The sequence below is a fragment of the Monodon monoceros genome, unplaced genomic scaffold, assembly GCF_005190385.1.
Source record: "Monodon monoceros isolate NGI ecotype Baffin Bay Population unplaced genomic scaffold, NGI_Narwhal_1 Super_Scaffold_17, whole genome shotgun sequence".
NCBI classification, from domain to species: Eukaryota; Metazoa; Chordata; class Mammalia; order Artiodactyla; family Monodontidae; genus Monodon; species Monodon monoceros.
The window spans coordinates 26,246,326-26,271,493 of NW_021703773.1; the positions used below are offsets into that span (position 1 = coordinate 26,246,326).

A 25,168-nucleotide genomic window follows, 5' to 3' on the forward strand; every position below is an offset into this window, starting at 1 on the left:
TATAGGGTCAACATGTACAATATGATGCTTTGATACACATATACACTAAGAACTACAGCATTTACTGAAATCAAGGTAATGAACATATCCATCATGGTACACAGGTTTTGTTTTGTTTTGTTTTGTTTTGTGGTGAGAACTCTTAAGATCTCTGCTCTTAGCAATGGAAAACAGTATGGAGGCTCCTCAAAAAATTAAAAATAGAACTAGCATATGATCCAGCAATCCTAATTCTGGGTAAAAGACCAAAAGAAATGAAATCCGTATCTCAAAGAGATATCTGCATTCCTGTGCTTGTTACAACACGATTCACAATGGCCAAGATATGGAACCAACCTAAGTATCCACCTATGGACAAATGGATAAAGAAAATGTGATACACACACACACATACACACACACACACACACACACACACACACACAGGACTATTACTCAGCCATAATAAAGAAGGAAATCCTACCATTTGTGACAACATGGATGGACCTGGAGGGTATTATACTAAGTGAAATAAGTCAGAGAAAGACAAATATTGCATGATCTTACTTATATGTAGAATCTAAATTAAAAAACCAAGTAGAACTCATATAACCAGACAGTAGAATGGTGGCTGCCAGGGGCTGAGAGTAAGGGAAACAGGGAGATTTGGTCAAAGGGTACAAACGTCCAGTTGTAAGATAAGTTCTGAGAATCCAATATACAGTACGATGACTAGAGTTAATAATACTGTATTGTATACTTGAAACTTAATTAGTTATTATTGCAATTATCTTACTGTCCACTCTCTGAACCACCCACAAACACTCTAGACCCTCACTTCTTGGCCTGGTCCACAGACCAGGGACACCCACAACACCCAGGAACTTGTTGAAATGCAGAATCTCGGTACCTTCCTCAGATCTCCTGAGTCCTAATCTGCATCGAAAGAAGATCCCGGGTGATTCCTACACACAATAAATTTAAGAAGCATTGGACTAGCATATATCACCATTTCAGGCACATGTTACGCCCTTGAAAAAGTTTGCTAAATAGATACATATGTACTTCGGTACAAATTCTATGGTTCTCACACTATATTTTTACTAAATTGTAGACTTTTAGTAGTATGATGACCTGGGGGCTTCCCTGGTGGCGCGGTGGTTAAGAATCCGCGTGCCAATGCAGGGGACACGGGTTGGAACCCTGGTCCGGAAGATCCCACATGCCACAGAGCAACTAAGCCCGTGCGCCACAACTACTGAGCCTGCGCTCTAGACCCCGCGAGCCACAACTACTGAGCTCGCATTCCACAGCTACTAAAGCCTGCATGCCTAGAGCCCGTGCTCCGCAACAAGAGAAGCCACCGCAATGAGAAGCCCGCGCACCGCAACGAAGAATAGCCCATGCTCGCCGCAACTAGAGAAAGCCTGCAAGCAGCAATGAAGACCCTACGCAGCCAAAAATAAGTAAATACATTTATATAAAAAAATAGTATAATGACCCGGATATATATAGTATTTGGATTTTCAAAAAATTGAATGGTGTATATGGACAATATCCCTGAACGTTAAAAATGATTTACTGTGGTGGAACAACATTGCCAAAACACAAACAGGCATCAGCATTTGGTTCTAACTCTTCTATCAAAGCAATATAATGACTGCAGTTTTATTTTCACAGAGGTGCATAGTAAAGATAAGACACAGGTTTGAAAAGTTCAGCATAAAAGAAATGATGCTTTTATAATTAAAATATTGAAGGTTATTTGCTGAAAATAGCCTTTTAAAACTAAATACAGGTTAAAAACAAAATCGTGGGGTTTTTTTTTAAAGAAAGATTTTAACTTCAACAGGTTACTGTTGTATTCTAAGGTAGGGTTCTGAAGTCTCTATGGCACTGTTTCTTAGAGCAATAAACACGCAGCTGGTTACAGAAATCCTGCACGTTGCAGGCCTTCTGCTGAGCGCTTCACAAGCAACTCCTCATTTGCTCCATTTCACAAGCCTCTGAGGTCCTGTCAGGGCCATTTCCATCTTACAGACAGGGGTCTGGGACTTAGAGGAAACCCACTCTGTGCCATCAAGCTCACAAGCTGCAAAACCATGGCTAGATCCCGAGTCTGAATCAGTAGGCTTGGTTTAGCTACTATTCCAAGCTGCCTGCTTAGGGAAAGAAGATGGGAAAATTCGAGGTCACAGGCCACCCCTGCCCCAGCCAGATGAGAAGAGCCTCACAGGACGGCAGGTCCAGCTCTGATGAGAGACAGGAGACCTGGCTTCTCTCCTAGCCACTAACCCCAAACTGTAGGGCAAGGCACGTGATCTTTCTAGGATGCAGTTTCCTTATCCAACCAATAAAGGGATCACATTAGGAGATTTCCCAAGTTCCAGCTATTCTAACATTTATAATTCACAAAAATAAAACCCTCCAGGATGTATACATTTTTAAAGAAATGATGGGCTATAATTGTCTAAAGGGTTTCAAATCAGAGTGACTTAAGCTCTTGTGTTTATTAAAGTCCAAAGATGGGAAACGTTCCTGTTTCTAGCCACTGCTCACAGACAGGACTCACCAAGCTCACATGGCATGTGCCCACAGGATGAAACCCGAGTAATAAATTATCACATTTGTCAGAGACGAATTAGACTGTACAAAATTACCTTATTCTCCTAACCAGTCCTCCATTAAATTGTACAAACTTTAAGAAGAAAGGGAAAATTAGATATTCAGAGTTTGGGGAGAAAGTTTAAATGAAGATATCAAAGTGTACAGCTGGAATACCATGACGTACACATCCGGCTGATTTGGAGAATAAATGAAAGCCCGCCGGCATTATCGGAGGATGGCTAAAATCGAGTTGGCACAATGGCCTCTTAAAAGGCAGTGTGTTTTTAAAAGGGAAATTTATTTAAAAGTGTTAATTTAAGTGTAATTTTGCTTTCTGGAAAAGACCACATACAAAAAGAGAGAGGTGTGACTATAAAAAAACAAAAACAAGAACAAAACACAAATATATTGTATTGTGTGAAATGAATTTATATTCCTAAAGGGGAAATTTTTCCCACTGCCTGTAACACTGATAATTTACAGGAAACGTAATCTTCAGTAACATCAGGTGAAGTGGTTGGGCTTTCCTATGACAGGAGAAATATCACAGCAGAGTTGAGGTTTCTGACATGTGGTATCTGCCCTGACTTGGTAAAGAACCACACTCTGGGACTCTCTAATCAGTTCCATCTTTAGGGACCAGGAATGTTGTTTTTTTTTTTCTCTTCGTCATCCCTTGGTCTGGTCTTTTTGCATGTAGTCCTGGTGTAAAATACTACATTTTATCCACAGCTACCACCATTAAATAAATCATATAAATTTCCTATGTTCAAAATATTTATTGATGAACATAGTTTAACTTCATCAACTGTATATATTTGAAATTCTAAATACTGATTTCAGCCAAAATGAAAGCTATCTAAGATGACCTACTCTGATGGTATCTCAGACATCTGTGAAGAAATATGGAAATCAGACACTTCTGGGCAATGAAATGGCACCAGGGTACCTACTAAGAAACCCATCACAATCCTTAGGAGGGAGATTGCAGGGCACGGAAGCCTTCACCTGGGGTATATGTTTGCCTGGTCGTGAACTGGGGATAGAGGACGTGGGAGATTGAAAATAGGCAGGAGTTTCTCCCGGCCCATCAGAGACAGCCTCCTTTCCTCCTCAAGGCAACTTCCAGCAAGAAAGACTCTTCCTTCAGCACCTACTACAGACGGTACATTTCAGGTGAAAACGGAGGGAAATAAGTGCCTTGAAAAGTACACCTGATTGGAAGCTTTTTGAAACACAGCCTTGCCTGCTTGGCTCAGCTGCACTGTTTCCAGTGATTCCTTTGCTGTCCGTTGGGATAAAGAGTCCTCAGGCAGCTAGCTGCCAACGGGAGAGGGAGAGAACGGAAAGGGGGTTTGCGTAGGCCTTGTGGACAGGGGGTGTCACCTAATCACGAAGGTAACGCAAGTGTCATCTGGACGGTGCGAGGGAAAGAATGTCTCAGACCAGGTCACAAATTCCCCGTTGCACAGACTTGGCTGTGATCAGACAAATTTCCCTATTGAGTTTGGAGGGTTTGGGATGACTGGGGTTGGTCATTATCTTCCCACCACCTCTCATGTAAATGAGTCAAAGTTGTAGATGGGAAGCCTTAACATTTACACTGTTGGCAATGTCTTTACGATACGCCCCCTTTTAGAAGACTTATAACATCCATTATTGTATTTATACTCACAACTATACATGACAAGTAAGTTAAGATTTATTACCTTACCTTATACCTAATAACACAGAAAAAGAAGACTGTAAAAGAAGGGGTCATGATGTTTCCACCATGGAGTAACAGGACCAGATCTAGACTTGAAGCGGCCTCACGCTTCCCTTGGTGTCCAATGAGGCCAGACAGAATTGCAGTCATTCTGGGATAATACTGGAGTGTAACACACTTCTTTAATTTTTAATAATAAAAATTTTAATAAAAGTATTTTTTTTATTTTCCTGACTTAAAAACAGTCAAGAAATATCATCTTGATATATTTAAATAAAGGAAGAAATATAGCTTGGGGCTGTCTCTGTTTCAGTCCCTGCTCTGCCACCTGGCAGCTGTGTGGTAAGATACTTAACCTTCTCTGAGCTCATTTTTCTCGCCTATAAAATGGGGATAATAGTATCTCAAGTAGTGGCGACTGGTTACATTTGCCTGGCACATAGCAATACTTATTGAATATTATTATTCAGTGTAAGGTTTTCTTAGAGTAATATATTATTCAAAGAAATTTTTAGAGAAAGATATTTTGAGTACAGGACGGGTTTGGGAAAGGGGCTGTAATAATATCATGTTAATTATGGCCTTAGGCCTCTGCATAGTATGTAGAGGTTCAAGAAAAGTAGAAATTCATATACTGTTGTATACATATATATACACACATACACACCTACGATATTTGTTTATGTTATGCTTGCTCCACAGAAAATGCTGAGGTGCGAACATTTCAATAGGTTTGTGCAACGTAATTATTAAATTTAAATTTAAAATGGAAAACATAAAAGAAAGGAAACCAATTATTTCAGTTGGTGGTCACGGGGCCATGCTTTATGGCCCCGTCCTCCTCAGGCCTGAAAAACGCCATCGTCTTTCAAAAAGAGTGTGACCAGACTGTACTGTTAACATGAGGGGGGTGAAGGGTGCGGAAACGGAAAAACTGGAAACAGTCGCCCCGCGGAGGTGGCGGAAGAGATGGAATTCAGGGCTGTGCAGGTCCCTGGACTGAGTTCTGGAGCAGAAAAAGGGCAGCAGGGAAAATTCAGATCAGGTCTGTAAGTTAGTCAGCACCAGTGTTAATTTCTTGGTTTCCACGACGACACTAGGGCTGTAGAAGATGTGATTGTTAAGGGAAGCTGGGCTGGGTGATATACCAACTCTCTGAGCTGGTTTTACAAGTTCTCTGTGAAATGATTTTAAAATGAATAGTTAACAAAATGAGGAGGGAGCGGAAGGGGTTTCCTTTCTTGCACCCTGGGCAGGTGAACAGAAGGACTGATTTTAGGGCGTCTCTGCTCTGTGTGTGCCTCAATAATCCGTCCTCATTAGAAATGAAATATACACCAAGTTAGTTATCAATTAAGTGACAAGCTGGATAAACATCATAGGTGTTAACTGACCCTTCAAGGGTTCTTTGAAGCTCACTCAGCTTCGCCAGTTCCTTTGAAGTTCTCTTTTGGCTTCAGCAAGTCACTGATTAGATTAGTTTAATGGTGAAGTTGTGCCTGGTTAATGGGAACAAAATAAAGTGTATTTGTTACAAAATAACTTTTTGCTCTCTTATATGTAATCTTGCATCACCCAGACAGGCAAAGGGGTAGAGTCATGTTGGTTAGTGAATGATTGAACTTAAGCCTTAAAAAATATCATAAAGTAACAGATTTTCTATTGCTATAAGAAGTCAGCTCTAATCTAAATCAGCCAAGAAGCATTCTTGCATTGATGATCACTGAGGTTTTCCAGGGAGGCAGATATATAACTGTCTGCCCCACTGGTGGTACCTCTTCGAATGTTCTACCATCCATAGGTCAATTTAATGTTGGTTAAATTGGGCCACGTGGGCCGTCCCTGTGGAGGCTGGCTCCTGAACAAGCGTGCAAGAGACACAAACGTGCTATGGTGAAGACAGGGGTGCAAGTGAGGGGTGCTTGCCGGGCAGAGGAGAAGGCCATACTAAAGGGCAAGGTGGGCCAAGCTCTGAAAAGCCTTGAATGCCATGCTAAGGCCTTCGGGTTTTATTCCGATGGCCCATGGCTCAGTCACTGAAGGTTTTTAAGAAACTGATGCATTTAAGTAAGTTTTGGGGCATATTTTAAACGCATTTATTAGCCCTTGTTTTCTTTCCTTCTCTACCCTATACACACACTCCCTGCCATGAAATGGGGTAGATAATTATTCCCAAATATGAGTGCATGTTTTGAAGATAGCAAATGCTCTCTTCCTCGTTTCTCGTCAAGACTCTGTGATGTTCTTAGGAACATCCCTTTAATCATCATATCTTAATTTAGAAACCTTAGTAACTTAACTCTGAAATAAAATCAATTTTCTGCCTTCTTGATACTTCCAGAATTAGGAGTTAGATGCTACCCCATCAACTCACTTCAGAATGTAAGAATGTGTGGCTAGCTTTACTGTTAACCAAGTTTTTAATTGCAGGAAAAAACGGTAATTATTGGACCACGTTGCAAAGACAACTAGGCATGACAGCTCTCTCTTAAAGGAGGGTATTGATAAGAGGCCAACCTATCTAAAATTAGAACCTGATGAGTTAAAAACAAATTCAGCCTCATCTGATGTACACAGAGTCAATTAGGCTTAAGTGATGACACCCCGGCCACGTTTAATACATGGATAATTTTGGGACTTTACATCATCCACCGCTTTTAGACTGCCTCTGCTGTAGCCATGGCAACCCTTACATAAAACATAGCTGAGTTGGTAATTTTACTCCAAATGAAATGAAAATAAGGCTAATCCTATTATTGTTCTTAACAATTTCCCAAGTAGCTTCTTCTCAGAGTGCCCTTGCTTGTATAGTCTGTCTTTTAAAAATAGATTATTGGAAAATTATACGTGTGTGTGCCCTCTCTCTACTCACAGCCATTAGCACTGTCCTACTGCCGCTGCCGTGTAACCTTGTGCCTGAAAGGAGGTGCATCCACCTACACGGCCACTTAGTATTTTTCTTGCAATTCGGGGATGGGTAAATCTTTTAAATGTACCAGTTTAGACCATGAAGCATTTCAGAGGCAGTCACTTGAAAGTTACTGTTAAATAATAGTCTTGAAGATAAGCCCTATTACGCATTTGTATAAATCTGAGAAGGTAACTCAAGTGATCCTGTTTTGTATTGTAAATGTGCCCCTGTGTGTTGCAGTACTGATTTAGGAAAACCATCTTTTCCTTCTCTGCCTCCACTGAAGAGCCTTCTGTTGAATAGGGGTCCTATGCCATGTCAGGATCTTTCTCTTTATAATTGTGATAAACACTCAGTGTCATCCCTGACCTTGTCCCTGCTGTCCCTGACTCTCCTGATGCAGCGTGTGTGCTAAATGGCTTCTCAAGTGGCCCATCTCCCCTACGGTAGTTGTCTGCCCAAGGCTTTAGGATCCAAAGTGCAGTCCTGAAACAGAGAAGAGGGAACTTCCTGACAGGCCATTAAGCTCAGACCTGGGTTCTTCCATTGGGGGGACGGTCTTACAGTAAAAAGGAAACATAGTTTGGGTTCAGGGGCCTGCAGATCCAACTGCACCTCTGCCAACGCTCCCTCAGCTTTGCCATCTCTTACCCTTTGTGCCTGTCAGTCATCAGGAGAATATAATGATCAGTACAACTCTCTGTTAATGGCTGTCGAAACAGAGAAATCATGATGAACCAACAGGTAACCCAGTTTATCAGACCAGAAGGCACCCAGGGTCAAAGTCCCACGGACAGCTTTTCCATCAACTACCCAATTCTTCCCAACTGCTGCTGGATCATTGATCTTGGTATCCTGGCAAATACGGGGAGATTTCAGACAGCTGGAAAACGTCTTCCAGTCTGAATCCAAACACCAGGAAGACACAGGGCCATTTCTCTGGCTGCCACGACAATATTCTCTAAGTCACGATTGTGAGTTGTTGCTATCAGGCCCCGCAGGTTGCCGTGGCCTCACCTGGCATTTCCGACAGATGGCAATTTTAGCAGATTCAAGACCCCGTCCGAGCACAATTTTCTGAGTCTGGTATTGAAGTTGGAGGGGACCCGTGTCGGGGGAAAGGACCGATGGAGATAAAACAGAGGGGAGGAGAGGACGCAAAAGAAACCAGCGGGGATGAGAAAAGAAGAAACAGGCAAAACCAAGTCAAGTAACATTGTCTCTCTCCTGGGGACCGCTTACTAAAGACACGTGAACTGAAGGAGGTCTCCCTGCTCAAGGCGGTCACGTGGTGTGGGAATGCGCCGCGAGGCCTCCTGCGAGGCTCTGCGCCACCGGGACTGGCATCTGTGTTCAGCATTCCTATTTTTCTTTCAGACTTGGATATGGACATCTGAGTTTCCTTTCCTACATAAACGGCATTCGTTTGGCGAAAGCCAACCTTGACTGTGGAGTCTACAATCATCCTCCGATATGCCTACTTTTTTTCCTCTCCCCCAGCCCGACACCTCACCATCCAGGTGACGCCCATCATCTCTAGAATCTCTCACAAATAAGGCCTTTACCATGAGTCCCTGAATTTCCGAGAAACCGTCACCATGTAGTTTTGCATGGCAATGATTTTCCGGAAACCCAAACAAGGTGACTTTAGAGCTAGGAGGGTGTTGCATCACTGAATCTCCTACAGTGATACACAGAGAAAGGCACTCAGTAGATGTTGAATGAATTAATTTAAAAGCTCATTTAGGATAGCCCCTTTTTATACAAGCAGTTCAATGATTTATCCAAGGTCACAAGGAAGGTTTGGGACAGAACTTGGAGCAAAATCCAGGACATTCAGCTTTCAGTTTGGTATCTGTTTCCACTAACTCTGATGTTACAAAAAGGTAGATAGATAATAACATAAACCAATCCTTGAGTCTTTAAATTGTATAACATGAAATAAGCAAAAGGGTAAGCTTGCCTGATCTAAAAGTATTGCTCAGATCAATGAAATGAAAAACAAAGATCACAGAGGCAGTAGTTATTTTTCTTTTAACTGAAGTAGCATTTAACATAAGAACAATAAAACTAACGAAAGGAAATGACTTAAACTATAAATATGAATCCTCTGCTTTGAGTTTTGAGTCTTGGAAAATAAAATTCAATGTTGCTAATTGGTTTAAAACGTAAAAGAGTTTATGACATTTGTCAGGTTTGATATTTTTATCCTTTAGCCTTTGTACTGAAATACAGACTTAAACCTATAGAGACATTCAGAATCATTCATTTCATCTCCTCCACCAATGCATAAACAGCCAACATTTCCTCTCTCCCAACTTACTTTGAACCTACATATTGTCAAGTTTCCTTACTGTTCAAGACCTGAAATAGGTAACAGCTGCAGTTTTTAAAATGCTAAGAAATTGAAAAAATAAAACAACAACAAAAAAACCAGTTCAACCCATAACAAACGACATAATTTAAAGTATACCTTAAGTCTTTAAACATTTATTCTTCGAATTCTCCCTTTTTAGTTGTACTTATAGACACAGCTAGAGCTGCTCTCACACAAGAAACACCATACACCAGAGACTGTAATGGATCTGATCAGGTTTTCTTCTGTTGCCACTAGCGCACACACCAGAGAACGGATCATCAGATGACCGGCATTATCTATGTATCAGATTAGTATTTACGGTTTGCCTGCGACCCTCATAGGTGGTTACATGATTTGGTGCAGCATCTCCAGGGAGGAAAAGACATACACGATCACACATCTGCAGCAGAGGCGGTAAACGGTTGGTGACGTGACATTTTTAAATCTCCACTGTCTAAAAATATCTGTTTACACTGAATCAGCTCCAGACCAAATCCAAAACTAGCTTAGCTCACTTAGCTGCCGTCTTCTGTGTTGCTTTATAAGAATCCAAGATGAGACATGATACGTTCCAGTGCCCAAGGCCAGATAACATCTCCAGCTCCAAATACCAGCACAAAGACATCTTAGAAACTTGGAAATCAGTCACGATATAGATGACATTTTAGCAGCCAACAGCGGAAGGCAAGGAAAGAACACAACTTTGTAAAGTCTGTTGTGGGAAGTGGGAAGGACATTTCTTGTCCAGTACTCACCATATGGAGGGCGCTTCTGTCCCGCTGATCTCTAAGAAGTCATATCCTTCTTCGAGCTGAAAGTCAGTGAAGACTAAAGCAATGGTGTCCCCGGGTTCTGCGAGGATGGTCCACGTACAGTCGGCGTTGTTCTCGTACTCTGAAGGGAAGTAGGGGCTGGAGATGCTGCCGCTCGTCCCCCGTAAGGTCCCTCCACAGGCCCCCTCAGCTGCACAGGACAGAAACAAAGAAAGCGTACTTGAAAATGGCCTCGTACACAAGCCCCTCCACAAAGTGTCGCGCTCGATCAGTGACACATTTTCTGAACCCCAAATAGCGACACGCAACCTGACAAAGGGTCTCTCCTGGTTTGTTAGTTTAGTTCTACAGAAAGACTTCAAAAGTCTACCCATTACACCGTGTTGTTAACTGAACTGCCACTATAGAAAGAAGTGAAATTGTGTCTTTTCTAAAATCTGGAACGTGCAGTTACTATACACCTGACATTCACACACAGCTGAACCATATTTTCAAAGGTTTTCTCTGCATCTTGGAAGACGGAAGTAAGCTGGCAACACTGTGAGTCTTAACAGTATGTGGCCATCATTTCTTCCTTTTCTGAGAGCTGGCTTGAAAATACAGTGATCTTAAAAGAAGCAGTTGCCCTAATCTTTATGTCCTGTAGAGTTTGGAATGTGCACTTGGTTTTGAATTTCAGATAAGTTGAATGATATGATAACGGAGACACATCAACTCATAAAAAAGTTCTGAGTAGGAAATAGTTGCATGAAAACTTAAAATGGATTATCTTGGAAAAGTGACAAGGAAAAGGTCAGTAAGATAAAATACATTTAGGATACAAATTAGCATTGGAATAAATATTGTTTTGAAGAGAAATGGATCCTGTAACTTTCTCCACAGAGTAAAAATCAGATGGTATTCAATTTATATAATCATCTATTACAAAATGTTATGTACGTAGTAAACTGTATATATATAGGGTAGATAAATATTTGTGAAATAACATGTTTTAAGACAAGTCTGTGAATACTGTCCCTCCCTTCCTTCTTTCCTATCAGATAATCCTAGCAAACAGTATACACTTGGCCCTCAGCATCCACAGATTCTACCAACAGATGAAGAATATACAAAAAAATTCCTAGAAAGTTCCAAAGAGCAAAACTAAAGTCTGCTGCATGCCCACAACGCTTTACATAGTATTTTCATTGTATTAGGTATTATAAGTATTCTAGAAGTCATTTAAAGTATACAGGAGGATATGTGTAGGTTATACGCAAATACGATGCCATTTTATGTAAGGGACTAGAGCATCCGAAGATTTTGTTATCTGCAGGGGAACCTGGAAGCAATCTCCTGTGGATACCAAGGGACAATTGTATTTAACAATTAGGGACATCAGCGTTACAATTAGAGCGACAGACACAGTCAGCCTGTTACCAAGATGGGAAACTTGCCTTTGGCAGCTTGTGGGACTAGACGGACGAGGTCACTTGGAACAGATATTTACATGGCTACTCAATAAATAACTGTGTATATAAGCATATCACACTTATATATAAAAAGCTGATACACACACACACACACACACACATATATAAACTTAAAAGTTTTCACATCCAATGCTGTGGTTGGGTGATTACATGAAATGTATTAAATCTGACAGCAAAGACTGCATAAGTGGTTTGTAATTCAGCTGCCTAGCAAACAGATCTCCTTCCCAAGTGTTAGAGGAGAAACACTCATATCAAATTATTCTGGATTTTTGAAACTGTAACCTATGCGCTGAAGCATTGTTTAGGATTTAAAAGACCTCGAAACAGGTGTATTTGTGTGCATAATACACTATAACCATAAAATAAAAGTGAAGAGGGCAAGAAGCATACTGGGTTCTTTGGGAAAATAGCTTGGCGACCTTGACCGAACAGAGGTGATACTAAACCTATCTGACAAGAGGATGTATGCACAGGTACCAAACATCAACCACGGACCTTGGCTGTAGCTCTAGGGCAGGGCCGTGGAGTTCCTCCCCTGCAGCCTTTCTCCCTCTGGTCACTCAACTGTCGGAAGATCTGAGGACCTGTAGAAGGTGTCTACTGAGCTGGGGTGACATCATGTTTCCAGGGACTCCAGGAAGCGGCTATATATTACCTGGTATAGGAATATTTTATCAGCTGACAGAACTGTGCTGGTATCTGCAAGATGATATCAGCACTGATCTCTCAGCAACACATCTACCTTCTGTTTAAAAGGGTGGTTGAACTGGATAACCTCCAGTGTCACTTCCTTTGATCCAGTGACTCTTAGAGTTTAGACGCTAAGTATCTAGATTTTCCTAGGACTTCAGCTGAGGGCTTAAGCAGGTCATGGAGAGCCACGCTTGGATGGCCTAGCGAGTGAGTTCTGTACTCACTAACTCCAGAAGAGCCTGGGGTGCCCATCACAGGCGCAGCCAAGTGGTGCGATTTTATGGCTACTCTGTTGAGACTAGGAGTAGATTGTATGAGGAAGACAAAAAGAATAGAAAATGAAACTAAAGAGAAAGAAAATAAAAAAGTTGGTAGACAACAAAAACTATAATTCTTCCAAGGCTGCAATCATCATTGCGTTTTCTCTGGTAGATATTTTAATGACCACGGAACATTTTTAAATGAGTTACAGTCAGAATTATGTCAGGCTAAACAGATGCAGGATGTATTATAATTCTTAATGCAGCATTTCAAATAAAATATTACAGAACACTATCAGGTAGTCTGATTGATGATATCTTCTTTGATAATTAAGCACATAAAACAAAACAAAAATAATTCATACCACTCACTGGATAACAAACTTAATAAAAAACTGTACAGAGTGAGGTCACATGTGTATGTGTGTTTGAACATGTCTGTGTGTGTTTGAAAGCAACTGCAATGGTGCTTCACACGTTTTTCCAACAAAACATTTGAACAGTTTTAGCTTCTTCCCCAGTTCTGTAAGATAATTTGTTTTCTAAACTATAACATTTTACACATCTAAAGTGTAATAGCATGTGAGGAAGGGTAACATAAGCCCCGTTTGAGTCTGGGAAATACACTCAGGAATAACCCAGAAACAGTGAGGGATGGAATGTGGTGAATAAATTCTCCGCCTTCTCTCCCCTTGGTGGGGAAATTTTAAACTGTAACTTACATGGAGTATCAGATAAGACCCAGAGAGATTTAGTACCAATTCCCACAAGACTAACCCTATTAAAACACACCTCAATGGCATTCTTCACTTCCCAGCCTTACCTCCTCACTAGTTCACTTTGCTTCCTGAATCACCTCCCAAATACTTTAGCTGCATTAAGTCTGGATCTCAGAGTCTACTCTCGTGGGACTGAGGTTAGGAAAATAGAGGTGTCATGGGTACTTGATAGGACCACAGGGAGCCCAGATAGTTGGTTAAACATTATTCGAGTGTGTCTGTGAGGCTGAAGACCTGAATAGAACAAAAAGGTGGATTAAGAGAGAATTCACTCTCTTGGATTGACTGCCTTCAACATGGACTCGGGCTGGAACTTACAGCCCTGTCTCCCCTGGATCCAGCTCGCTGACTGCAAGTGCTAAGACTCAGCCTCCAAATCCAATGAGCCCAGTCCTTTAATAAATCTCTTTATATTTCTCAAAATCTCCAAAAAAACCCCCTCAAAATCATGTACGATATTTTACTTACTTTTGTATCTCACCATATATTATTTTTAAAGTGCCCAATAAAAAATACTGACGATAACTGAACTCTACTAGAGCAACTGCTGGTATCTCGATGGACCCGAGGATGAAGCTGACACTTCTATGACCTTAGCCTTGGGCTAAGGCAATGCGTTACGTCAGCTGGTCTTTACAGCACTATGCAATAGACTCTATTGTGGTTCAATATGCGTTTATTGATTTTGCTTTTGTTGTCATTTGTAATAGTAAGACTAGTATAGCAGCAATAGTAGTAGTGACAGTTCAGAGTTCAGAGATAAAAATCTCTCAATCTGAAGGCCCCAAGGAACATAGAGACACAGTATCGTATATCCCCGTCCTAATTTTTAACTACATCACCAATTTCCAAGGGAAAATTATGAAAATATGAGATGTCCACTATCATAAAATATTCACTCATATCTCTTTTTCAGTTATCTGCTCGGGAAATGCACATGAATGAAGACTCTGCATTTTCTAGGAGGTACCTACACCTCATTATTGCAGGTGTCTCCTATAATAAAGAGCAGCAAGGAGAAAGCAAATTCCTTTTTAAAGTTATTATAAAGAGATAACACTGAGATCATGCTTCTCAACCTCTCCACCACTGACATTTGGGGCCAAATAATTTTTTGTTCTGAGAGGCTGTCCTTTGCATTGTAGAAGGTTTAGCAGCATCCTACCCTGTACCCACTAATTGCCAAGATTATCGCCCCCATTGTGACAGCCAAAAATGTCTCCAGACATTGCCAACTGTTCTCTGGGGACAGAACTGCCCCTCATTAAGAAGCAATTATTTAGATGAATTTAATTAGTGCTTTTTCCAGTTCTTTTCACTGGTATTATATAGATCCTTCTAAACAAGAGGAATTAAAACCATATTAAAATGCTGTGTAGTATTCCTTCTTTGAGTCAAGATAAATCATTGATTAGATGTTTGACCTATTTAAACTTATTAAAACACAGGAAGACTATAAATATTTCCCCTTAGATAATATGTTTATTTAAAGTAACTTAAAAGAATTCTAGTTAGTGCAATAGTATTTGAAAATACTCTCATTTTGGTACACTTTACACAGTTTTTTGATAAAGAAATTAATTAGGAAATAGCTATTAAATGTTCCAAACTAAAATATGGTTATCTCTTTAGAAAAACCGAAAAATCAGTATAGATATAATAAATTTATTGTTGTTTTTATTTAACATATCTCTAACACTAGGATTAGTATTTTGATGGAAAATATGTGTGTGACAAATGTAATTTAAATTATTTTATATGACAAATTATATTTTTAAATACATAAGTTTATAATTTCTGAGATATGCTTTCACAAGGCAGGCCTCACTGGTTATAAATCAGTAACATTGCAAAAACATAGTTAAACTAAACAATGTAACACTTTTTCTCTAATTATTCATAATTAAAATACTAAAATCAAATGCTTTACTTGAAAATTAGATACAGAGGTTTCAAAACTAGAGATCATTAGCTAGATTTATATATATATATATAACATATACATTATACATAATGGCCACAGACCTTTGGAATCATCTCTTAATGCTGTTTATACACACACACATACACTTACAAGCACACACACAATAGTACTGAAAACTAAATGATCTTCTTACTCTCATCTTTTCTCTGGAATCTGTTTCACTCAAATTAACCAGGCTGATCCTTTTAAAATTTAACTTGAATCTTAAAAATTTCCACTCAAAACAGTTAAACTTTCCGTATCCCCACTCGGAATAAAATCAAACCCGACCAGGACCTGAAAAGCCCTAGGTGATCTGACCCCATGCCCCCATCTCACGCCCACATTGCCACCCCACCTCTCCTCATCCCCCTCTAACCATAGCCTGCTGGGACCACAGCCAAGTGTGTCCCTGCCCCAGGGCCTCCGCACTCACCATCCTGCCTTCCGGTCTGTTCATTAGTCCCCTTCCTGGGTCCACCTTCTCTGACCGCTGTGTATAAACTGGCATCTACTTTGGACCATTCCCTGTCTCTTCATCCTGCTCTGTTACTTCTTAGCACTTTGCTAAGGGCAAAGCATTGAACCGTAAGCTTTACGAGTTTGCCTTTGCACAGGTCTGCTATTCCTAGTAGGCGGCCTGGAACTCAGTAAAATTCCCCCCCCCCCCCCCCCCCCCCCCCCTCATTGTGTGAATGACTCAGCATTTCCTGTACATATACCAGTTACCTGGAGCCTATACTCAGTCACCTTCAGTAGGAAAAATGGGACTACAGTAATATATATTTCTGGGCCTAAGCATGGCATCAAACTATATCATTTCTAAGAGTAGAAATAGAAAAGTTAATTTATGTATAGAAATAGGAGGCATTTTCAAGCATTAAGTTTAAAAAAGTAATACTCTACTAAAAACAACAGCAAGCCTCTAAGCAGAGAGGAATTTCAGACGAAAATTAATTGCCAAGAAGAAGGTTTCATCATGGTAGCAGGTCCAGGAGGGGTTTAGCTGACGGCTTGTTTTGCTTTGTTTGTTCTCATCAAGTAGCTAAGCCACAAGTCCAGAAATATTATTTTTATTCTCAGCAGAGCAGTGGGGACATTTCTAGAAGAATTAAAGCCAAGGCAGGCAGAGAAAGCAAAATAATCAGAGCAAAACATTAAGAAAGGGAGATTATGAACAATCTTCCCGGAAACTGAAGAATTATTTCAAGCCCCGTAAGCATCTGATGTAAACTTAAAAACCACATATAAAAAGTAAAATGTATTAAAAAAAAATAAGTAACCATTAAAATAAACGAAATAATTCTGGCCAATATTTAAATAATATAGTTATATGAACATAATGTAAGCTTCTTTTATCCCTGGATGTTCACAGCAGTACAAATGTATCAAAAATTTTACTTGAACATTAATCTTGCTATATCCAGAGCAATGTTTTGTCTGGAAGCTGAAAAACTGGGGGGACTCTAATTAAGTAAATGCTATGTAGAATTCCATCATCTCCCCCCATACACCTTTTTTTTACACATTACGCAGAAAAGAAAATGAAGATAGGTTCGAAACTGCCAGGTAAATACTTGACTGTAAAAATCAGCACACAAAATACTTCTTAATAAAATGATGCAAACAGGCCTTCCCTGGTGGCGCAGTGATTGAGAGTCCGCCTGCCGATGCAGGGGACGCGGGTTCGTGCCCCGGTCCGGGAAGATCCCACATGCCGCGGAGCGGCTGGGCCCGTGAGCCATGGCCGCTGAGCCTGCGCGTCCGGAGCCTGTGCTCCGCAGCGGGAGAGGCCACAACAGTGAGAGGCCCGCGTACCGCAAAACAAACAAACAAACAAACAAAAAGATGCATATAATATTGAGTCACTTCACTCTATATTTTAAAAACTGTGCTCCTAGGACATCCACACGTAGGAGTCACAGGTTACAAGTAGCAAATAAAGTCAAGTGGTTGGGCTTTGTTCCCACACCAAATGTCTATCAGAGCAATTATTTCTTTAAATCCGTGTGCTATATTGAATTTTCAAAAAATCTCGTATTTGGAAAAAAAAACATTCTACAGCTTAAAGGAGTCTGAATGCCATCAAGTTAATCCACGAAGCAGATAAGGTTTTTAATAAAAGATGTGTTTGAACCTACTGATTTCTGTAAGCGGGGAAAATAATTCTATCTGTAAGCAGAAATCAGAGTGCACTACTTCCCCTAAGGAATTTCAAAACTTTAAAAAGTTTTCATCCTAAACTGTAAAATTATTATAAGCGTTGCCTGGGTATAAACGCTGCTAGGAATGTATCTTAAGGGCATGATTCAAAATACAGAATAAAACATTATTTAGAGACATACTTTGCCATATTTATCATAAAGAAAAATTGAAACCAACTAAATGTTTAACAACAGATAAATCACTAAATAAAGTATGTTGCACCCAAACCAAACCATGCAGTGTTTACCGAGCATTTGCAACATTGTTTCAACAAATTCCTGACCTAGAATATTGAATTTATAAAGTGCAGGGTATACAGTGGGATGTATAGTTTCTTCTCAATTTTAAAAATTGTATGAAAAGCATCCAGGAAAGAAAAAAGAAATGCACACACATTTATAATGTTCAATGTCTAATACTAGGCAATAGTCTCTAATATACTTTTCCTAGGGCTGTGTAGAATATTGGTACCTACAAGTCAGACTGCCTGGGTTTGAATCCAGGTTTTCCCACTTCTGTGTCACAAGTTCTCTTCTCTGGGCCTCAGTTTGGTTATTTATAAATGAAGATAATAATGGCATCTATTCACAGGGTGGTTGGGAAGGTTAGACAGATCAATAGCTGTAAAGTGCTCAGAACAATACTAAGGACTCAGTAAAAATAGCTATTATTATTTTCTCCCATCTGGCATGCAGTGATCACTCAATGATAGTTTATTTAATTATTTTGACCACTGTATCACTGCTTTGAGTAAAACTGCCCTTCCAAGTCTACACACTGTTTTCACCAGGAGTTTAGCAGCTGCCTCAGAAGGAGGGGAGAGTCACGCAGAGCCCAGTCACCAGGAGGCAGCCTCCTTCCCCAGGTTTCCACTCCTCCAGGGGCTGGAATGAAAGCGGGCCCAGATCTTTTGCTACTCTTCTTGTAGCCTCACCACCACCTATGTCCCACCTGAGACCATCAGGAGATTAACCTCTTAACATCCTTCATCCTTAGGTACTGAAGACACTGGAAGAAACGCTGGTCTCCTAGGTCGCCCCTCATCCCCTCAGACCCTCATTCGCTCAAAGATCTACAAAGCTCACGTGTCTGACCCCTACCTCTCCCAAGCTCTTAAAACCCTTCTGCTAGGTCCTCTGAAACTCAAGGTCAGCTATCAGCAAAACTTCCTGTGTCTCAGCCACTTCTGAGGTATCCGCTCACTTCTTTCTCATGGAAGCTGGCTGTTTTCTCAGAACGTTGCATCATGAAATCCTCCCCAAGGTCAATGTTCAGCATCCATAGCCCAAGTACCACTGTCCCTAGAGCTGGACCACATGCCCACCAACACACATCTCATTACGACTTCTGGCCTCTGCTTTTGTTCTTTCCCCAGCGTGGAGTCTCTCGTCCTCAGAATCCGACACCTTCTTCCCTGGAGTCCTCTACAACATCCCCTGGGCAGCCCCACTAGTCCTTGCAGACGTTTACGTCTGGCTCACTAACAGTCTGTCCAGCTCTACATTTGTCTTGATTCTTGCTGATTTCAGTATCGAGTCAGATCATCTTCTGAATACTGGCCTCTCAGTTCATTCGGCCCCTCTTCCAAAAACCTAACCCCACACAGTCATTCATTCCCACCATCACCCTTCATCTTCTCAGTACCAATAAACGATCATTTTCCAGAGCTGCAACGTGGGGTGTCCCATTCTCAGACCTCCCCTTTCTATATTTCCAGGTCACTGCCTCAAATACCTTAACTTCAATAATTCTTTGACACCGATAGACCTACAGTTCCCTGATCTTGACATTTTTTCACTTCCTTCCCCTCAGGCCCCTCATGTCCCCATTTCTCCCCTTGCCATCCTCAGATTTCATGGCCATCATTTCAGTCATTTCAGTCATTTTCAGTCATTTCAGTCATTGCCTGAGGTCTGCCGTAACTCCACTGTCAACACCTTAGACTCAAATCAGGGCAAATCCACATTTTCTCCCATGGTAAACTGGCTGGAGAAAAACCCCAAACAAAAATACACAGATGGGTCTAACTTTAAATTAAGGACCACATCCAAGTTGGCTTTCAATGATGACATTCCTACTTTGTTCCCTTCATCCATTCAGTCCTCTTTCGGGGGGAATGACCATTTTGTACCCTCTTCCTCATCCACCTGCCAGCATCTCCTACCACATCCTTAATACTACATGGTGATTTTGTCTCCTATTTCCCTAAGAAAACAGAAGCAATCAAAAGAGACATTTTACAATCTTTTGATCACCTATCTGCTTTTCTGCTCATAAAATTTCCTTCCTATATGAATGATAAACGCTCTTAACCTAGGGTTAATGCTGTCTGTGCTCTTGCTTTCATCCCTGAACAAGTTTCTAAGCCAAACCTCCCAACAAATGATCATTTACCCTTTTTATTGGAGAATTGCTCTCAGCATACAAACATGTTATAATTTTCCCCATTCAAAAATGTTTTTTCAAAAAGCAACTATCTTTTGATTCCACATCTATTTTCCAGACTCCATATCTACCTTTAACTTTATTTATAAAAATCCCTTTCCCAGCAACACATCTCAAGAAATGTATATAATTGCAATCTTTAATTTCTTCCCATCCTCTATTGAACCCACTTGAGTCAGGATTTTGTCCTCAGGGGTCCACAAGAACTGCTCTTCTCACGTCAGCCACACCAACAAATCCAATGGTCAGTTCTCAGTTCTTATCTTCTACAAGCACTCAACAACATCCCACAGTTATCCATCTCCACCTCCTTGAAGGGCTTTTCTCAATATACTTTTAAAACTTCCTTTTATCTTGAAATAATGGCAAATTCATAAGAAGTTGCAAAAATAGTCCAGGGTGATTCTGTGTACCCGTCTTCCATTTTCCACCAATGATTACGTCATACAAAGGTATAGTATAGCAACAAAATAAAAAAAAATGACACTAGTACAATGTGTACATATGCTTTTATTCACTACTACTTTATATACTACACACATGGATGCCTCTAATCTTATTGACCATTTCTTCTCAGTCTCCTCATTATTTTGATTCCATCTCCCAATCCTTAGTGTAGTGCCCAGTATTCAGTATTTGGACCTCTTTTCTTCCTAACTGCATTTACTACCTGGGTGATCTCATCTAGTTTCAGTTATGTGGATGTAAATACGGTACATATGTTGACAGTTCTCAAATTTGTAGTTCAATTTCAGGTCTCTCTTGAATTTCAGTTTTTTGTATCCACCTGCCAACCTGACATATCCATATGGATGTCTAAATAGCATTCCAGACTTACTAACCCCCAAATCATATTCTTGACTTTTCCTTTTCCAAATCTGAAATTCCCTAGCTTTCTCCCTTTCAGTAAATGGGAACCCCATTCTTCCAGTGGCTTAGATAAAAATAGTGCCATCCATGACTCTCCTATTTCTCTCATAACTTGTAACCACTGCATCGTAAAATTCTACTGGCTCTTTCTTTAAACCGTATTCTTTTTTGTTTGTTTGTTTTGTTTTTATAGCAGCTTTATTCATAATTGTTAAAACCTGGAAGCGACCAAGATGTCCTTCAATAGATTAATGGATAAACAAACTCTGTTGCATTTATATAATGGGATATTATTCCGAAGACTAAGGAATTGAACTACCAAACTACACAAAGACATGGAATAGCCTTAAATGCATATTGCGAAGAGAAAGAAGCCAATCTGAAAAGGCTGCATACTGTATGGCTTCAACTATATGACATTCTGAAAAGGTAAAACTCTAGAGACAGTAAAATGATCAGGGGTTACCAGGGTATCTGGTGGAGGGAGAGGTGAACAAGTGGAACACAGAGGATTTTAAGGGCAGTGAAGCCATTCTACATGATACTGTAATGGTGGATATATGGCATTATGCATTTGTCAGAGTGTATCGATATCATTTCATCAGTTGTAACAAAGGTACCACACTAATGTAAGATATTAAGAATAGGAGAGACTGCGCAGGGGGCAGAGGAATTAGTATATAGGACGCTCTCTAGTTCCTGCTCAAGTTTTCTGTCATCTTAAAACTGCTCAAAAAAATGAAGTCTGTAAGTTTTGTTTTTTTTTAATGCAATGATAAAGAATAAGAATGATAGGATAAAGAGTGCCCTGGGTCAAGGGCGGGAGGGAATCTACTGTCCAGTAGGTCTTCAGAGAAGTCTCTCGGAAAAGTTGACCCTTCTAAGCTGTATTCTTAACCCAAATGCATTGTGCAGCCTTCCCTGCTCCTACTGTCTCTCAACATGACATCACCCCTCACCTTGAAGACTGCAGTGGCTTCCTAACAGGTTTTCCCACTTTGCCCTTCCCAAGATATATTCTTTGCTCAACAGAGCAGCCAGCGTAAGGCTCTTACGTTCAAAATGAGATGATGCCACTTCTCTTGTCAAAACCCACCAAGCAACTGGTCACCACAGCTCAATCAAATGTCACTGTCTTAGTGAGAGCGTCTGTGAACACGTACTACGATTGGATATGTGACATATTTATTTGTTTTTACTCATTGTTTTTCGATTTATGTGGTCTACCTCTACCCATTAAGATATTCTCATGGCAGTTGACATTTTTCTTGTTTTGTTCGCTTTGTAGCCCCAGCGAAGAACTAACGTAAGCAAACTACAGCCTGTGGGCTACATACAGCCCGGTATCTGTTATTGTAAATAGAGTTTTACTGGAAACAGCCATGCCTATTTGTTTAGGTAGCATCTATGGAGACTTTTGCTCTAAAATGACTGACTACAGTAGCGGAAACAGAGACCATATGGCTTGAAACACATAAAATATTTGCTATCTGGCCCTTGACAGAAAAAGTCTAGTGACCCGACTGTTAAATGTATCTGACATCTTGTCTCTCCTGGATAAACGTTTCTTGAAAGAACAAATGAACAAATACAAATAGACAGCAGATATATTCTACTGGCAATAAAAAAAAAAAAAAAAAAGCAACTTTGGGGCATCATTTTAATGCTAGTAAATTCTCAGCAACTTAAAAGGAAATACTAACATCAAAACCAAGAGTAATTGTAGTGAAAATACTTGTGGCATGGAAATTTGTTCAGCAAATTTGCAAAGCATAAATAACATTCTGAGAATTCTATCCTTAGGAAATAATCAAACAGAAGAAACAAAAGCAATGTTATATGTACAGAGACACTAATTATAGCATTATGTGTAGAAGCAAACACTGGAAACAATCATTATGTTCAATTATGGGGAGAGAGAGAACTATTCCTTTGGATAATATTGAGGATATTGAGAAGAAAATGCTGTCAGTTAAAACTGAAATGTTTATGATTTAATACCAATCTTAAAAAGAGAAAACAATGCATTATGCTCTATGACTTTAGTCTCTAAGAGCTTTTCAGAGGATGAATTGGCCTCCTCCGGTCTCCATTTCTGTTCCATTCTAGCTCTTCAATGATAATGATTTCAATAATAATAGCTATTATTGGTATTAAGTATACTTCAAGCATCTCATTTAAACTTTACCAGTCCCATGAAATTAAAAGTAGTTTTAATCCAGCTATGTAATATATATATAATCCAAACTGAATCACTTTGCTCTGCACTTGAAAGTAACACAACATTGTCAATCAACTATACTTCAATTATAAAAAAAAAAAAAAGTAGCATTAATCCAATTCAACAGATTCAGAACCAGAGGTTTTGCAGACAGCTTGTCCATGATGTTGAGCTAGTAAGTAAGAAATGACCTTGAATGACCAAGACCTTGAATGACCAAGTCCTCGCTATTAAACACTTCCATCACTGCCTGTCACAATGAATGGCATTTAATTGGACGTGTGTTTTTTTGGGCACTAGACAACTTCAGCCCTGCAACCTAATATGGTACTTACATGGAAAAGCAAATCATGGAAAAATACTGTAAATTGATCCACAAAATGATTTGTATACAGGCACTTATGACTATGCTTCAAACCAGTTCCAAGATTGTATTTAATGAGATAATATATATTTTTAAAAAAAGCGTGCTTATCAGAAAGCCTTGTATCATAGTGAAATGCAAACCATGTAGACCAGATTTACTATAATAATGTTGACATGTTATTGATATTTTTTTTCAATTTTGGTAAGACTTAGAGTTGGTTATTACACAGTATGCAAGAAAAGTGCTGAAAACTCAATTGTCTAAAGCCATTCAAACTTTATTTAGATCTGAGTTTCTTATATGAAGACTACCTCATTCAATCTTACTTTGCAATGCTTGGTCCTGACAAGAAAGATCATCTAAGATTCATTTTACAATGTTATCTCTGTAACATAACTCATAAAAACCCAGCTGTGTTTTAAATATCACAGAATTGATCGGTACCCACAAAAAGCATGACTTCTCTCCCTTCTCCTCCCCTCCAGCTACACGTTCTCCCAGTATTTGTCTTCCCCATCATCACTAGTGGCAGAATGTCTGCAATTAAACACCCTGAGTGACATTTCGTAAAGCACTGGCAAGTGCCATATTGTCATTTCCAGTCACCTTATGTAAGGCTTATCAATTAAAGAAACTTGCAGCTTTAGGCACTGACATCCCTTGTTTAGCATGTTTTATTAAAGGTATTGCCGAGACTGCTCCTGGTACTTTACTTGGTGGCATGTTTGCATGCTCTCAGTCATCCTTCCGAGGAAATACAACTGTCCTGAAATGCATAACATCCATCAACTCTTCAAAAAAAGCACAACAGCTGCCGTATCCTACACTCTTTAAAACTCTCAAGTAACAGTGACACTGTGTTTTGACACTTTGAGGTGAATATTTATCTTAAATGCTTTTGTTGAGACAGAGAGAAACAAGGTTAGAGTCTTGGTGAGTAAGCAGTTTTAGTCCCTGATCATAACTCACTTATGGTTATTTTTCAGTGGTTTACAGATCACGCTTCTCAACAGAACAAAAGGAAAAAACAAGAACACCTCTCCTTGCCCACGCCAAGCAGAAGACACAAAGTGAGAATGGCCTTTACCACCTACTGTGTCTGCAGCCCTGGACAGGATCCCTCACTTCACAGGGAGTTAGAGCCCTCATCTGCAAACTCTCAGTATCAACATTAACCTTGAACACTTTTGGACAAGAAAACATAAACGAATGTATGCCAAGTTTATAACGCAACACCTGCCGCAGAGATCTGGTCTAAATAAAATGCTTAGCCATGCTATTTCTACTTCCCCCTGGCTTTCCTTCTTCAGTAATTCATAGTGGCTGAAAAAGATTCTGTTGGCCAAAAATGGAAAATAGGGAGGGAAGAGTTACTGGCCAATCACGTCTCAGGTAGCTTCTATCTGGTCTCAAGGGCCTCCTAAAACCACTCTGCCTGCAACCAGTACCCTGCAGGCTCACGGAGCCCAGATGCCAGCAGCATCCTTCAGGCCTCAACCTTTCTGCCCCCACATGAGAATCCCCGCGAGGACAAATTGGCGGTAGGGAAGGAT

The 25,168-nt window shown here is 40.1% G+C and overlaps 1 protein-coding gene across 1 annotated transcript in view; it reads right to left on the bottom strand.

Moving 5' to 3' along the window:
- CSMD1 (CUB and Sushi multiple domains 1) overlaps positions 1 to 25,168 on the bottom strand; it is a 1,429,265-nt gene that overhangs the window by 854,037 nt on the left and 550,060 nt on the right. Inside the window, exon 5 of the mRNA XM_029226263.1 lies at positions 10,320 to 10,527. Coding sequence (XP_029082096.1) covers positions 10,320 to 10,527 — 208 coding nt within the window. The remainder of the gene's footprint in view (positions 1 to 10,319; positions 10,528 to 25,168) is intronic.